Raw genomic sequence first — 13,876 nt, forward strand, 5'->3', positions numbered from 1 at the left:
GAAGGGATAGGGGTGGGGTGTGTAAAAGAGAAGGAAAATGTTTTCAGGAAGTGAGAGGCCCCCATGCAGAATTCAGAAATAAGGAAGTAAAGCTGTCCCTGAAGAACAGGAAGAAGCTGATTGTCTGGCTTTGATTACTTTACAATCAACACAAACCGCTATACAGAAAATGAATAATGTCAAAGATAAAGATATTTTATATATTTATATAGAATGTATCGGCTGTGGGGGGACCTCATCCATATAAAGATTGTTTAGAGAAAATTGGACAGACTGAGCGAACTTTACTGGTACCAGAGAAAGACAATCACTACATAATAAAACTAAATCTCTTTATTACAAAAAATTAATTGATTAGAAAATGTCTGTACATTCTATAAAAACAAGAAAAATAGAGCTCTCATCAGTTTGACCCCTTAGTAGATATCATAATAGGTCTCTGTTACTACTAGGTCATGCTGCACTCTTCATCTGATCAACAATATGACATTCCCCTCTTTTCTCTTTTGTACTTGAGCTCTGTCTATAGTCAATGAAATAAGGTCCTGAGGAGGCATAAAAGCGAAATGTCAACCTCTTTGACCTAGTAGTAACAGAGACCTATTATGATATCTACTAAGGGGTCAAACTGATGTGATCTCTATTTTTCTTGTTTTTATAGATTGTACAAACTTTTTAATCAATGAATTTTTTGTATTTTTTTTTTATAATAAAGAGATTTAGTTTTATTATGTAGTGATTGTCCTTCTCTGGTACCAGTAAAGTCCGCTCAGTCTGTCCAATTGTCTCTAAACAATATTTTACATATAATTAATAGAAAAATTTTCATTTTTGACTGGACTTCCACTTTAACCTCAGCAAGGAGTTAAGAAACATCTCTGCACAGGCTGTATTGGCAGCATTTTGGGTTTTTTTTGGTGGTGGGGGGTGCAAGTAGCTGGTCTTGCCTAGGGCACAAAATAGTCTAGCATCGGTCCTGGGTACAGAAGGCTCCTAATAACTGTGACAGCCAGCCCAAGTACTCACCTGCCTGGGAACACAGGAAACACGTTGTGACAGACTCACCCTGGACAGAGGCTATTTGAGTGGACTGAACGCAAGCCTCTTGCCCACCGATTATGGGCCCTAGCATTTGGGGGAATGGTGCTCTCTGTGAGCTGTATGCCTGGGGACCCTGGGGTTGGTGTTACTTTGGATTCAGCTCCATGTCCCCCCAAAACACACAGACTCTGGGAACCCTTTATATGCCATATTAGAATGGTGACTGATTTATACCGTTGGGACTCGTACTGTTAAATGCTAATGTCATCAATTCTGCTATAATGTGTTTATTGTAAATAAGTCTAGTGTGGCTCTAAGAGTCTTTTCACCCATTGTTGTTTGTGTTAATTAACTGTGTGAAGCTCGGTGACCACAAGTCTGGGCGAAAGGTCATGTCTCCATCACCTAGGCTGTATAAAGGATTAGATAATTAGCTCATGTTAATTAGGTTACAGTTGTATTGTTAGAGGAGGTTCCAACGGCATATAAAGTCTTGTAATTTTGATTCTAAATAAAGTGAGTTCATGTTAGCAACAAGCAAGTGTCGCCTTGTTTTGTGCTCAGAGAGGTTGGAATATCTGATATCTGTATACAGACTGGGAGGAAGTGGTATATGACGGAAGCACTCAAGTGGAGTGAGGGACGTTCCGTGACACAGGTCATTCTTTTAGATCGGGCAGCAGGAAGGGCTTTGAAGTGGTTGTAAACCCTGTACAAACACTTTTACCTACAGGTAAGCCTATAATAAGGCTTACCTGTAGGTTCTGTGAATTTTTCCTAAACTTGCATAGTTTAGGAGATATTCACTGTATCCGCATGTGCCGACTTCATTGGCACATACGCACTGAAGAAACGGTTCGCTCGTGCTGTTTCTTCAGCTGCTGTGCCCTTACCAGCAGCTCCTGCACACATGTGTGGGAGAGACGTCATCGCGGCTCTGGCCAATCACAGAGCCGGAGCCTGGGAACCTGGAATTAACTCCAGGACTACATATCGCCGGTCCCAGTGGTGTGTACGGCTCTGATCAGCAGCTCCTCCTCTGTACAGCTACACTCTCCCGGGGGGGCCACAAAACTCTCCAGCACAGACTCTGGGCCGTACTGCTCAGTGAGGCTCTGCAGCTCGGAGCCCAGACTCTTGGCCATGATGTACACATCCTCCAAGGACAGAGCAGCAGGAGCTCGTCGCCATGCCGTCCCCAACCTCCTAGGCCAATGGGCTCGTTTCCCCTTTCGACCAATCGGGAAACAGGACTCAGGACCCGCTTCCTGATTGGCCGAGAGGAGAATCAGTGTATATTCATTAGCTATTGTCACACATCTGGGTGAGCTTGGGGCGCAGTGCTCTGCACCCCGAGCGCACCCATTTTTTAAGCCTATTAGAGCCTCAGGCTCTAATCACGTGCTTCAAAAAAAAAAACGCATTGGAATCCGTGCGTCCGGACCCTGCACGTAGATTAGGGGCTGGACACATGTATAGGGGGGCGGCGTACTTGCACCCTGCATTACGGGCTGCCACTGCTGGTTACATTGATGGTGCTGACCAATTAGAATCAATCTGGTTTGCCCTGAAAATGCTGAAGAATTGTACCGTTGATGCTGGTGCATCGGTGGTGGTGGTGGTGGGGGGAGGTATTTCTGAGAGTTGGGCATCGCTGGAGGTAGGCACAGTGAGGACCAGGAGGAGGAAAGATGAGTATTTGGTGTTAGTTCACATTTTTTATGTAAAGCAAATTTATACACTTCAATGAAGCTACTGCTGTGAAAATATACGAAATCAAAGCTTATTTATTAATATTATAATAATAAAAGCCAACTAGGGGAAGAAGGCTCGTATCAGGCAAAACAAATTCACCCAGCAGCTCGCAGTAACGCTCCGTAAGCAGCAGAAAGCTTCCACAATAAGCTAAGCCTCTTGCGGCGCATGCGCCGTGGGAAAGCAGCTCCACGGCCCTAACGTAGCGCGTGCGACTCAGCGGCACCGCGCATGTGTACGAGTGAGGTCATGCTCCATGTGCGCAGGCGCCTTGTTAGAGTGCTTGTGTCGCGGGAGAGACTGAGAAGATGGCGGCGGCAGTAGAAAAGATGTAAGTGAAGGAAATGGGAGAAAGTGAAGTGGGAAGGTGGCGGAGTTAAGGGAAGAGAGAGGCGGTTGTTCTCGGGCGGGAAGGCAGGGCTTCTCCTCAGAGAGGGTGCTGACATAGAGGGAGTGGAGAGTGTGTAGTTGTGAGGCAGGCTGGGACATGCTGTACCTCCTTGTAGAACTACAAGGCCCAGCTTGTTATCCATAGGCAGAGAATAGCGGCGCCCCCTCATGTATCCCTAGCATTGGTAGCCCTGACACAGCAGTCATGTGACCGGTACTATGGGCCCTCCATACACACCTCACCCGGGGCTGTGATTGGTGCATTGTGATTGTTATGTAGCAAAGCATTATACATAAAGATAACAATGTTTACTGTTCACAGGCAGCGATCACTTGTGTCTGAGACACTCCGGGGAGAGGAAGCTGCCTGATCCCAGGCTACCTATTGTTTACCTTTCTATCAATGGCCGGTCTGTGCTGCCACATCTAGATAACAACTCCACTCACTCCTGTTATGTACCAGCACTCAGTCCTGCTATATGTTTATTAACAGGCTGCTCGTAGACCATTCATTAGATTTGTCAAAAGAATTTACTTTTACCTCTACGCACTGATTTCTATTTTTATTGCTAAAAGTACATATAGTAATCCGCAATAACCCTACATTGTGAAAAGTTACTATTTTTGTTTTACTTTAAAGTGGATGCAAAGGCTGATTTGGTGCAGTTTGTCCGCACTAGGGGAGCAGCGCACTTTACCCGGTGCCGGTGTTCTTTTGTAAAAAAGAGCCAACTCGTCCAAATCTCCAATTACGTCACTTCCGGTGACTGTCCAGCAGCACTAATTACAGATTTTTGACGCAGTGGCTGTTTTCGCAGAACACCGGCAGCGTATACACTATGGCAATGTTTCTCAAGTACCCCCAACAGGTCATGTGTTCAGGATTTCCCCCCAGATGAAACCGTTGTGGTAATTACTAAGGCAGTGAAACTGATCAAACCACCTGTACAAAATAATGGAAGGCCTGAAAACATGACCTGTTGGGAAGAGCGTTGCACTACAGTACGCAATATAATGATTGGACATTGTTAGTCTGCCCGCTAGTAACCAACAATATGGCCGCCTCTGAGGCGGCAACAGCTTTAATTTTTTAACTCCTTAGCTGGTGTTCTGTCAAAACAGCCAACTCGTCGTGTACTGTAGTGTATACGATGCCAGTGTTCTGTGAAAACAGGCAAGTCATCGAAATCTGCAAATACTGCTTGCTGAACAGTCACTGGAATTGACATAATTGGAGATTTTGACGAGTTGGCTCGGTTAGCTTTGCTTTCCCATTGACTTCTATTAGGTCCTGCTGTTTTGGTGTGCTTTCTGAAAGCGTACCAAAGATGCAGGAGCTTTGGTGCACTTTCAGAAAGTGCACCGAAACCGCAGAGCCTAATATAAGTCTATAGGAAAACACAGTTAACCCACTCCAAACCCACGGTTACACTGAGCTGCTCCCCACATTTTTTTTTACCTTAATGACGTACTGTGCATTAAAGTGGTTTTAAAGGCAGAAGGTTTTTTTATCTTAATGCATTAGGATAAAAAGCTTTCTGTGTGCAGCAGCCCCTCTAATACTTACCTGAGGTCTATTTAGAATCAGCAATGTTGCACAAGAGACTCGGCTGTCCAGGACTCCCCTCCTCATTGGCTGAGAAAGCTGCTGTCAATCAAAGTCAGTCAGCCAATGAGGAGAGAAAGGGGGTGGAGCTGGGCCATGGCTCCATGTCTGAATGGACACAGGGAGCTGTGACTCAGCTTGGGTGCCACCATAGCAAGCCGCTTGCTGTGGGGGCACTCAGCAGAAGGGAGGAGCCAGGAGCACCGAAGAGGGACCCGACAAGAGGAGGATCTGGGCTGCTCTGTGCAAAACCATTGCACAGAGCAGGCAAGTATGACATGATTGTTATTTTTAACAAAAAAACCCAAGACTTTTTCACTTAAAAGTGATTGTAAAATCTTTTTTTCTCTTAAAACAACAAACATATTATGCTTTCCTGCTCTGAGCAGTGGATTTGCACAATGCAGCCCAGATCCTGCTCTCTTCTTGGGTCCCTCTTTGGCTCTCCTGGCCCCTCCCTCCTGTCGAATGCCCTCACAGCAAGCGGCTTGCTATGGGGGCACCCAAGCCGAGTCACAGCTCCCTGTGTCCATTCAGACACGAAGCCCTCATTTGTCCCCGCTGCCTCTCTCTCCTGATTGGATGACTTATTTTGATTGACAGCAGTGGGAGCCAATCAGGAGGAGAGTCGCGGATGGCTGAGGCACCCGAGGACATTGCTGGAGAGAGATGGGGCTCAGGTAAGTATTAGGGGGTGATGGGGAGGCTGCTGCACACAGAAGGTTTTTTATCCTAATGCATAGAATGCATTTCCAGTACCTATCCCATCCCAGTGCTGTGAGTAGACTGATGTAAACAGACACAAGTTTGTATCCATCCACAAAGCTATCACGGGTCTACCAGGCCTACAGGAATAGGCACGGATGTAAAAAAAAAACAAAAAAAAAAACTGACATTCATCCTTTTCTACTCCGATTCTGCAGGGAATCTATCACAGGTTCCCCGCTGAATAGAGCAGAGGGGCTCAGTGGGAAAGAGCCCTTAGTCCCTGTTCACACCAGTGAAGCGATATCGCATGTGATTCTCGCCACACTGCAGTGCAAATCACATGTGCCATGCGGTTTTAGCCATACAAATAGTATGGCTGGATTCGGACCAAACTCGCACAGGACCCTTTTTTTGGTCTGCACCAGAATATGATCGCAGGGGTGTTCACACCCCTGCGATCTGATTCATTTCTGAACTGACAGTTTGCACTGCGATATGCGAACTGATTTGGGGGTGTCGATACTTTTCTATTGACACTCCCAGCTGTTCGTGAGTCAGGTGCGATGCTGAATCCCACAGTGGATTTGCAGTTTTCCCACATCACACCTATGTGAACAGGGAATTAAAGCTTATTTAACTAATGTCAGTTGGTAAGTTAAGTGTTTCAGCAGGTTCTGGAAAAATACAGTTAAATGCTTTCTACTTATCTACAGAAGGGGGCAGTTTATTCATGTTTAGATGCTATCTGAGGGTTGTTCAGGAGCTTGTATAAACAAAAAACATGATATATTGCAGTTTGCAATTTAACAGTCCTTAGATGTTGTGGCTGCAATCATTTTCTTTTTTTCAGGCTTTTTCTTCATTTCACCTGGTAATACTACAAACAATACAGTTCCTGTCCCTTTAAGGCTATGCTTATTTCTCCGCTGTATTTATGGAATTAGCCTGATTTGTCACTCAGGCTGGACTTAAAACCTTGCTGGCTTTGTTTATTCCCATGACATGGTAGATTGATGATGCTAGTAGTTTACACAAGAAACACAGGAGAGTTTGCCAGTTACACTGCATTTTTTTTCCCTAGATCAACAGGTATTTTTTTTGTACCTGCTGAAAATACTGTTAACTGGAAAATTGAGAACTAATTCAGAACTCATGTTTTAGGACTGGTAAGCTGCAGTATACTACATTTTTGTTTTTGAGTTAAGATATGCTTTAAGGCTGGGTTCACACATATAGTAATTGGATGAGGGTGTCCCCACATCCAATTAGCATGACAGGCAAGTGTGACTGGCTGTAAATGGAGCCAGTTCACACATGTCCGGGGTGGCAGCGGTCCGTATTTGAAAAAGGGTCCGGTACATCTTTGGGTCTGGTTTAAGTGCGAATTCAGGCTAAAATTAAGAACTGAATCGCGCCTTAACCTTTGTACAGGAATGCATCGGACCCCAGGCACCAACCAGCAGCCACACATGTGTGAACCTGAGCTCAGTCTGAACTCTGGGTGAGGTCGGGTTCACACTGGTACGACAAACACTCTGACATTAGGAGCTCATGTCGCATGACATGTGAAAATCAATGTTTCCCTATGAGAGCCATCTTAACTGCTCCGACTTTGAAAATGTTCCCTGCACTACTTTGGTCTGACTTTGATCCTGCTTCAGCCCATTGAATATCATTGAATTTGGATCAAAGTAGGATCCCTGTCATAACCATCCGACATGTGACATCCGACATGGTGATTACAGCAGCAATAAAAGGAATTTGTCACACTGGGATTTTTTGATTGGTCAAAAGACAAGTCATACTATCTCAAAGTTGGAGCAAAATCTTATCTTGTTCATTCAAGCCAATAGAAGTAGGACCAAAGTAGGACCGATGTTGCAGGGCAAAGTAGGATGACAGTCGTGTCGTACCAGTGTGAACCCAGCCTCAATCTAAACTACACAGAAATAATGTCATTCTGTAATCATTACATCAAATGTATTTTTTATTGCAAGGAGTATAAGTACCTGAATTTGACTTGGTAGCAGCCTCTTGCAGACCCAGTATAGCAGAGCTCAGACGGAAGGAGAGACAGTCCATAGAAGGTGACAATCAGTTGTATTGCAGTGCAAGACGCACACTGAATGGAGGATAGGGCTAAGAGAGAAAGATAACTTGTCAGTTTGTTAGTTCTGCACAGAGCAGCCTCCCACTGTTGTAAGTTATACCATTGTATACTAATATATCTATATATCTATATATATAAATTATTGTTTTAAATGCAGCATTGGTGAACAGTATTACAGAGATGCCATGGAGCAATGCCACAATTACAATGCACGTTTGTGTGCAGAACGCAGCGTCCGAATGCCTTTCTTGGATTCCCAAACTGGGGTGGCTCAGAGCAACTGTTATATATGGATGGAGAAAAGGCACAGAGGTCCAGGTATGATATTGCAAAAAAAAAAAAACATTTTGAGGTAAATTAACCAGCTGAGAGCCAATCCGGTTACCTACTAATGAGCACATCGCACCCAGTATTTGATGTGTAATTTGTCCAGAGGCTTGTGTCTCACAGCACTTGATTGTCAAAAGTACATTTACCACTATTCCTGGAACTTGCCTAGGGGAATTGTATTGGACAGCATGGCTCCTTACACAGCAGGGCTCAGAGAAGCATTCTTCGAAAACACTGAACTGAACATGGGTCACAATGTCCTGCCAATCAGTGTGTTTTTCTTATAAGGGCTCTTCTGGGTACATGCTGACTTCATTAGTGGATTCTGCGTTTAGGTCTTAGAACTTGATATACAGCATTCACAATGTACACTTTATATTACTTTGCAGCCATAAGATGGGAATAGGATTTCTATATATGGTTGGTATAGAAATCCTGATGATGCATTGGAGAGCTGAATCAGTTTCTCTATGATCTGATTCAGTCGATTTCCAAACCAGTCACAGGAATTAGTCATTCTCCTTTTTTCCTAAATGTTCCAAACTAAAGCCAGAAAAATAAAAATAGTTACAAGGTTTGCTGTAAATTAAAAATTGTATCTGTCTCTTGAAATGAATGCTTAGTTTTAATAGGAGGGGCTATAATAAGTTAGTTTGTATTAAACCAGCAGACTTGCCAAAATAAAAAAGGTTGTGTGAGTGTGTCCAATCATGAAATGGGTAATTTAATGTTATCGTGCTCTATTGTAATAAAGGTACAGCTCCTGGGCAGCTTTATACGTATCCATCTCGTCGGTGGCGCAAGAGGCGGAGGGCACACCCTCCTGAGGACCCAAGACTTACATTCCCTTCTCTGAAACCAGGTAATGTCTGTTTTCATACTTTGGGATATGTCCGTAGCATCGGTCTGACACTTCTAAGGTCATTCAAAATTCTGTTCCATTTGACCTGCAGGTTACCTTCCTTTGGCCTGCTTCAAGCAGGTTTGGCATTCCCATAGACTTGTAAGTTTGTAGATGTAGTTTGTGTGGCTATCAGAAGTTGTATAGCTAATTTTCATGTAGATGTTCTAAAGCAGAGCTCCAAGCACACAGGCTATTACATAGATGAAATATACTGTATATGTGGCTAAGTTTTACTTGTCAAAGCTATTGTCGCATTTTAAAAACAGCATGGCTGTGCGGAGGTCCACTTGCACAGCTGTGTTATTCATTCACAGTACCATCTGCCGAAGCATCAGATGGCTTGTAGTTCTCAATGGACTGCAATGGCGCATTTAAGCGTCCTTGTAGTTCATATTCATTTACAAACCCTACAGCTTTCAGACTGATAGCTTGCACAGAGGTGTAGGTTGAAAACTGTAAGGTTTGTCTGCAGGAGCCTTACATTGCACCATAAATCCACTGATCACAGGTGCAATGCTTTGCAGGCTTGTGCTGAAAAAAAATACACTTTTTTTTTCCCTGCAAATATATGTGCACTCATTATTTTTTCCTAAAAGTTGAACTTTGGCTTTAATGAAGATTTCTACTCATTGGAGGAAAGTGGAATCCTTCTTGTAACCATACACCAGTGATGGATAAATTCGTGTACTATTCAGGAGGCAATCATTCTAATCTGAAAGCCAGCAGTGAGCTTCCATTGATATTAGAAATGGTCAAAAATAATTAGGCCCAGCTATAATTTCTTTAGCTATATTAGCCATTTGGCTTCTAAGATTTCTTGCGCACCATTGTATGCTTTATGGCAGTAGGAATCCTACTCACCAGCTGATGGGCCTTTTTCAACTGATTCCACTTTAAGTAACCTCTTGGTGCTTTTGACTCAAAGAATGTCTCATACATGTGCTTTTTATTGCACAGTTTTCAAATACACTGCCATGGGAGAATCATGGTGACTGCCATTACTTACGATTTATTCTAATTGTTAGTTCCCCACAGTGATGCATTGGCTAGTTCCTCCACCAGTCACTAACCTGCAATGAGCATAGAGATGAGAAATTCTGACACACATATACAGGATGGGCAGCAGGGCAATAATGTACAGTTTGAACAAAAAGAAAGCTGTCTATTCTAAAAGGAAAATTCACAGGAAAATCCTGCTGCTTAAACTTGTCATGTCATATTAGGGGGTCTTTTAGGGTTTTGTGTTTTAGGGTCGGTTCAAACGGGAATGCTGGGCATCCCCATTCTCCGGTTCAGGGATGAATGTGGGCTGACTCTGTGCCTGAATTTGGCCCTGAAACAGAGCCAAAGTGCAGTGCGCTCCGCAGCCGCCCCAGAGATATGTGAACCGACTCCATAGAGAGCTGGTCACATTCTCCTGCTATGCAAATTGGATGTGGGGTAACCCACATTCAATTCGCATAGGTGTAAACCCAGGCTAAATGGATCAGGTCACAAAAAATGATTTTATTTTTTACAATACTGGAATGAGAAATTGCTCACAAGTTTTGTCATCTGTGAGTATTTAGTGGCCAGATCTCCCTGGCAGAGTGTCATGCTGCTTCTGTTGAATTTTTCAAGGTGTACACTGAGACTGTTATGTGGCCTGGAAAAGGTGTTTATAAAGTCAACTGTTTTACGTTACAATGAAACCTTTTAACTTCTATAGCTTCAGGTTTGCAGCATGCCATTTTAGCCTCCAGTAAAAAATGAGAGCTGAATTAGACTGATTGGAGTACAGAAAAGACTGTCTACATTTTGTGTTTTTAATTTTTTTTTATTTCAGCTGACTCAGAACAGATTCTGAAGAAAGAAGGACTGATTCCACAAGATGGCAGCAGCTTAGAAGCTCTCCTGCGAGCAGAGCCCATTGAGAAGAGAATTGTCCCTGACCCTCGTGATGATGACAGTCTTTCAGAGTTCCCGTCTGTTGCTGGCCGAGCACGGAAGGTACAGGCATGAAGCAGCGTTCTGTAGCTAGCGGGATTATTACGGTAAAGTCAGGGCGCTGACACATTGCCTGTGGGGAGGAAACAATGAGGTCATCCTTAAGATTAGAATTTTTTGTTTACTGTTTTCAGATATAAGGTCTGAATGCAGATAAAGCAATTCCTGTTTAAATTCGGGACTTACTTGCGTATTTTCTGTATATGTGAACCTTTTCACGCTATAGGTAACTTGGCATAGTACTCCTTACTTCTGTATATACACATACATATTTGATAAACAAAAAGGATGGCAAACTTACATATCACATGGTTTTGGGTCAAAAGGATCAATACCACCAAAACCAATTTTATTTTATTTTTGGGTGAAAAGCATTCAGTCAAATTAGTGTTTTATCGCCCCTAGAGACTTCATCAGTGAGATTTTTACCTAAACGTCTTTCAGGATAGCCACCCTTGAGACCTTGGCTCCTCCCTTCACAGGTAACACCACCTTAGCTGCAAGATTTAAGCCCCACTGGACCCTCTGTTTCGGTGTTTCCTCTGGCGGAAAGACATCGCTGGGAACCAGGGCTGATCAACTGGGAAAGTTGAAGCCGGTTTTTACTGTGGGCTCTCCCTATCTCTCTATTTTTTCGGTTGGCGGAGCCTTGACGAAGGTACTGTTGGGTCCGCCGCTTAGCCACCCCATCTTCTCCTGAGGGGGGGAAGAAGCTTCGAGAGCCCTGCTCTCATTCTCCAGGGTGGCATCGTCAGGGTTGCACCACTCCTCCGCGCGTTCTGTGTGGCCAGTGAGGGAGCTTGAGGCCGGACCGGAGGGCGTAGTGACGTCATGTCCGGTGGGGGCGAGCACTTCTGCCGGGCCGGGGCTTATGAGAGAGGGACAGGCTCTGGCTGGTGTGATTTTGTAAATGTTTTAAATGTCAGCGAGCGGCTCAGGAAGGCGGGACTACCGTGATCCTCAGCGGGAGATGTCCGGGGCAGAGGCGGCCCAGACTACTCCTGGTAATGCCAGCACCAGCCACTAAGGTGAGAGGAACCCTGGGGTGGGTATTCCCTTTCCCCCGATGGCTCCATGGGTCTAGACCCCTCTGTTGGTCGAGTGGTTGGGAGATGGTACTGGGACCTTGGTGGTGTTTGGTCTTAGGGACACTCCTGGTGACACTCTGCTTAGGAGTATGGCCTTTCATTTGGTTTTAAAAGTAAGCTGGAAGACTGCAATGCCCAGCATGGCCTTTGTACAGTAAGCCTGAGGAACTGCAGTGCCCAGCATGCCCTCTGTGCAGTGAGCCTAGGGAACTGCGAGGAACTGCAATGCCCAGTATGCCCTCTGTGCGGTGAGCCTGAGGAACTGCAATGCCCAGCATGCTCTGTGTGGTAAGCCTGAGGAGCTACAATCCCCAGCATGCCCCTTTTTTCAGTTGGGTTCAGCCCCAGGCTGGCCCTCCCACCAGCTCAGCAGAGTATTGCATCTGCCTGCTGCTCTTATTCTCCGCTAATGGAGGGGCCTTGGTGGTGCACCAGTGAGAAGCTGAGGAGAAGCCAGTTAGCACTTCTACAGGCTCCCAGGTGGAGTCATAGGGAGAGGGGTTGGGTGGTGAGCCCTCTAGACTCTCTCACTACAAGCTTTCCCTCGAGGGGGTGGAGGATCTCTTGGGAGACATCCGTACCACCCTGGGAATCCAGGAGAAGAGGCAGCTATCGCTCCATGACCAGATGTATCGGGGCCTGGGGGAACAGAAGTTGTTCCTGGCCCAGGAAGGTCTGGTGGAAGCCATCAAATATTGGCAAGATATGGGGAAGAAACCCTTTCTTTCAAGGGCCCTGAAGCCTAGGTTTTCTTTTTCACAGAGGACTGTCCGTCAGTCGGTAGGGTACCCAGACTAGACACAGCCTCCTGTCAGGTTTCCAGGCATACAGACCTTACCTGGGAGAGATCCCATGGACAAGAAGATGGATCCGCTCTTGAAGGCCACCTGGGACTCTACCTTGGGGCGCACATAGGGGCAGGGATGGAGACAATCTTGTCGTCCTTTCCCATGCTCTTCCGGGTGGGGGGGGGGGGGGGGGGTTGGCATATAGTGCAGATGCCTCGACTGATTCACTGCATATGTGTACCAGATCCTCAGCCCTAGTCATCTCAGTTAAAGCTTGGCAGTAGTACAGTGCGTCCAAGGCTAAGCTCTGCGGGATTCTCACAGAGGGCTTGTTTTGGTTAGGTCCTGGTCTGGAACTGTTTAGATCGGATGGGTGAGAGTCCTTTCTCGTCTGGTGTAGTACTGGGAAGCAAGCAAGGAATAAGTCTCATATGGTTGACGTTACAAAATTATTCAGGACTATTGACTCGTTTTTAGGGATTTTGTGTGGAAGGGTGGAAAACCTAGAATTAGATTTGAAACATTACAACAGGCAATAGATAAGGGGGGAATTGCGATACCTAACGCAAGACTATACAATTGCAGCACGGCTGGGAGGTAGTGGACATGTAGGACCCCACACAGAAGATAATGTCCCAGTTCAAAAAAGTACCCTTTAGTTCAATTAATAGTAGCTCGCCACTTTTTTAATACAAGTAAATTCCCCACTTTTTAGTTCATAGGGTATGGGAAGCAGTGCAAACTATTACTCAGCATAAGGGCTATATGAAACATGCTTATATGGGATAACTACTACCTTTTATGAAATTAATAGACTTCCGGAATTTTTAGGATGGAAAAAAAAGGTATACTATTTTTTGTATCAGTTACATGAAGGAATTGTTTTACTTTTCATACATTTAAAAGATCGCTATCAGTTAACGAACAATAACTTCTATCGATACCTCCAATTAGGCCATGCATTACAAATCCAAAACTCCATTTACAGTATAAATATTCTAAAATATTATAAAGGGATTTTCGGTAGCCTGCATGAAACGAGGATTAATAGGAGACCTTTTATTCTAATTGACAAACAATAGAGAATACTGGAAAACAAATAGTTTTGTTTGTTGGCAAAGAGACATAGAGGATCTAGATGAGGAGAACTGGACACGGGCCCTGGAAACA

The 13,876-nt window shown here is 44.7% G+C and overlaps 1 protein-coding gene across 2 annotated transcripts in view; it reads left to right on the forward strand.

Moving 5' to 3' along the window:
* The first annotated feature begins 2,980 nt into the window (after window positions 1-2,980).
* The window catches only part of DPF2 (double PHD fingers 2), an 86,516-nt gene continuing 75,620 nt past the window's right edge, over window positions 2,981-13,876 (forward strand). For both annotated transcript variants that reach the window (XM_073604939.1, XM_073604940.1), the window contains exons 1-4: window positions 2,981-3,127; window positions 7,768-7,928; window positions 8,695-8,802; window positions 10,670-10,833. In XM_073604939.1, the coding sequence (XP_073461040.1) occupies window positions 3,105-3,127; window positions 7,768-7,928; window positions 8,695-8,802; window positions 10,670-10,833 (456 nt within the window). In that variant the 5' untranslated portion in view covers window positions 2,981-3,104. The remainder of the gene's footprint in view (window positions 3,128-7,767; window positions 7,929-8,694; window positions 8,803-10,669; window positions 10,834-13,876) is intronic.

Source organism: Aquarana catesbeiana, linkage group LG11 (genome assembly GCF_042186555.1).
Source record: "Aquarana catesbeiana isolate 2022-GZ linkage group LG11, ASM4218655v1, whole genome shotgun sequence".
In the NCBI taxonomy this organism is placed as follows: domain Eukaryota; kingdom Metazoa; phylum Chordata; class Amphibia; order Anura; family Ranidae; genus Aquarana; species Aquarana catesbeiana.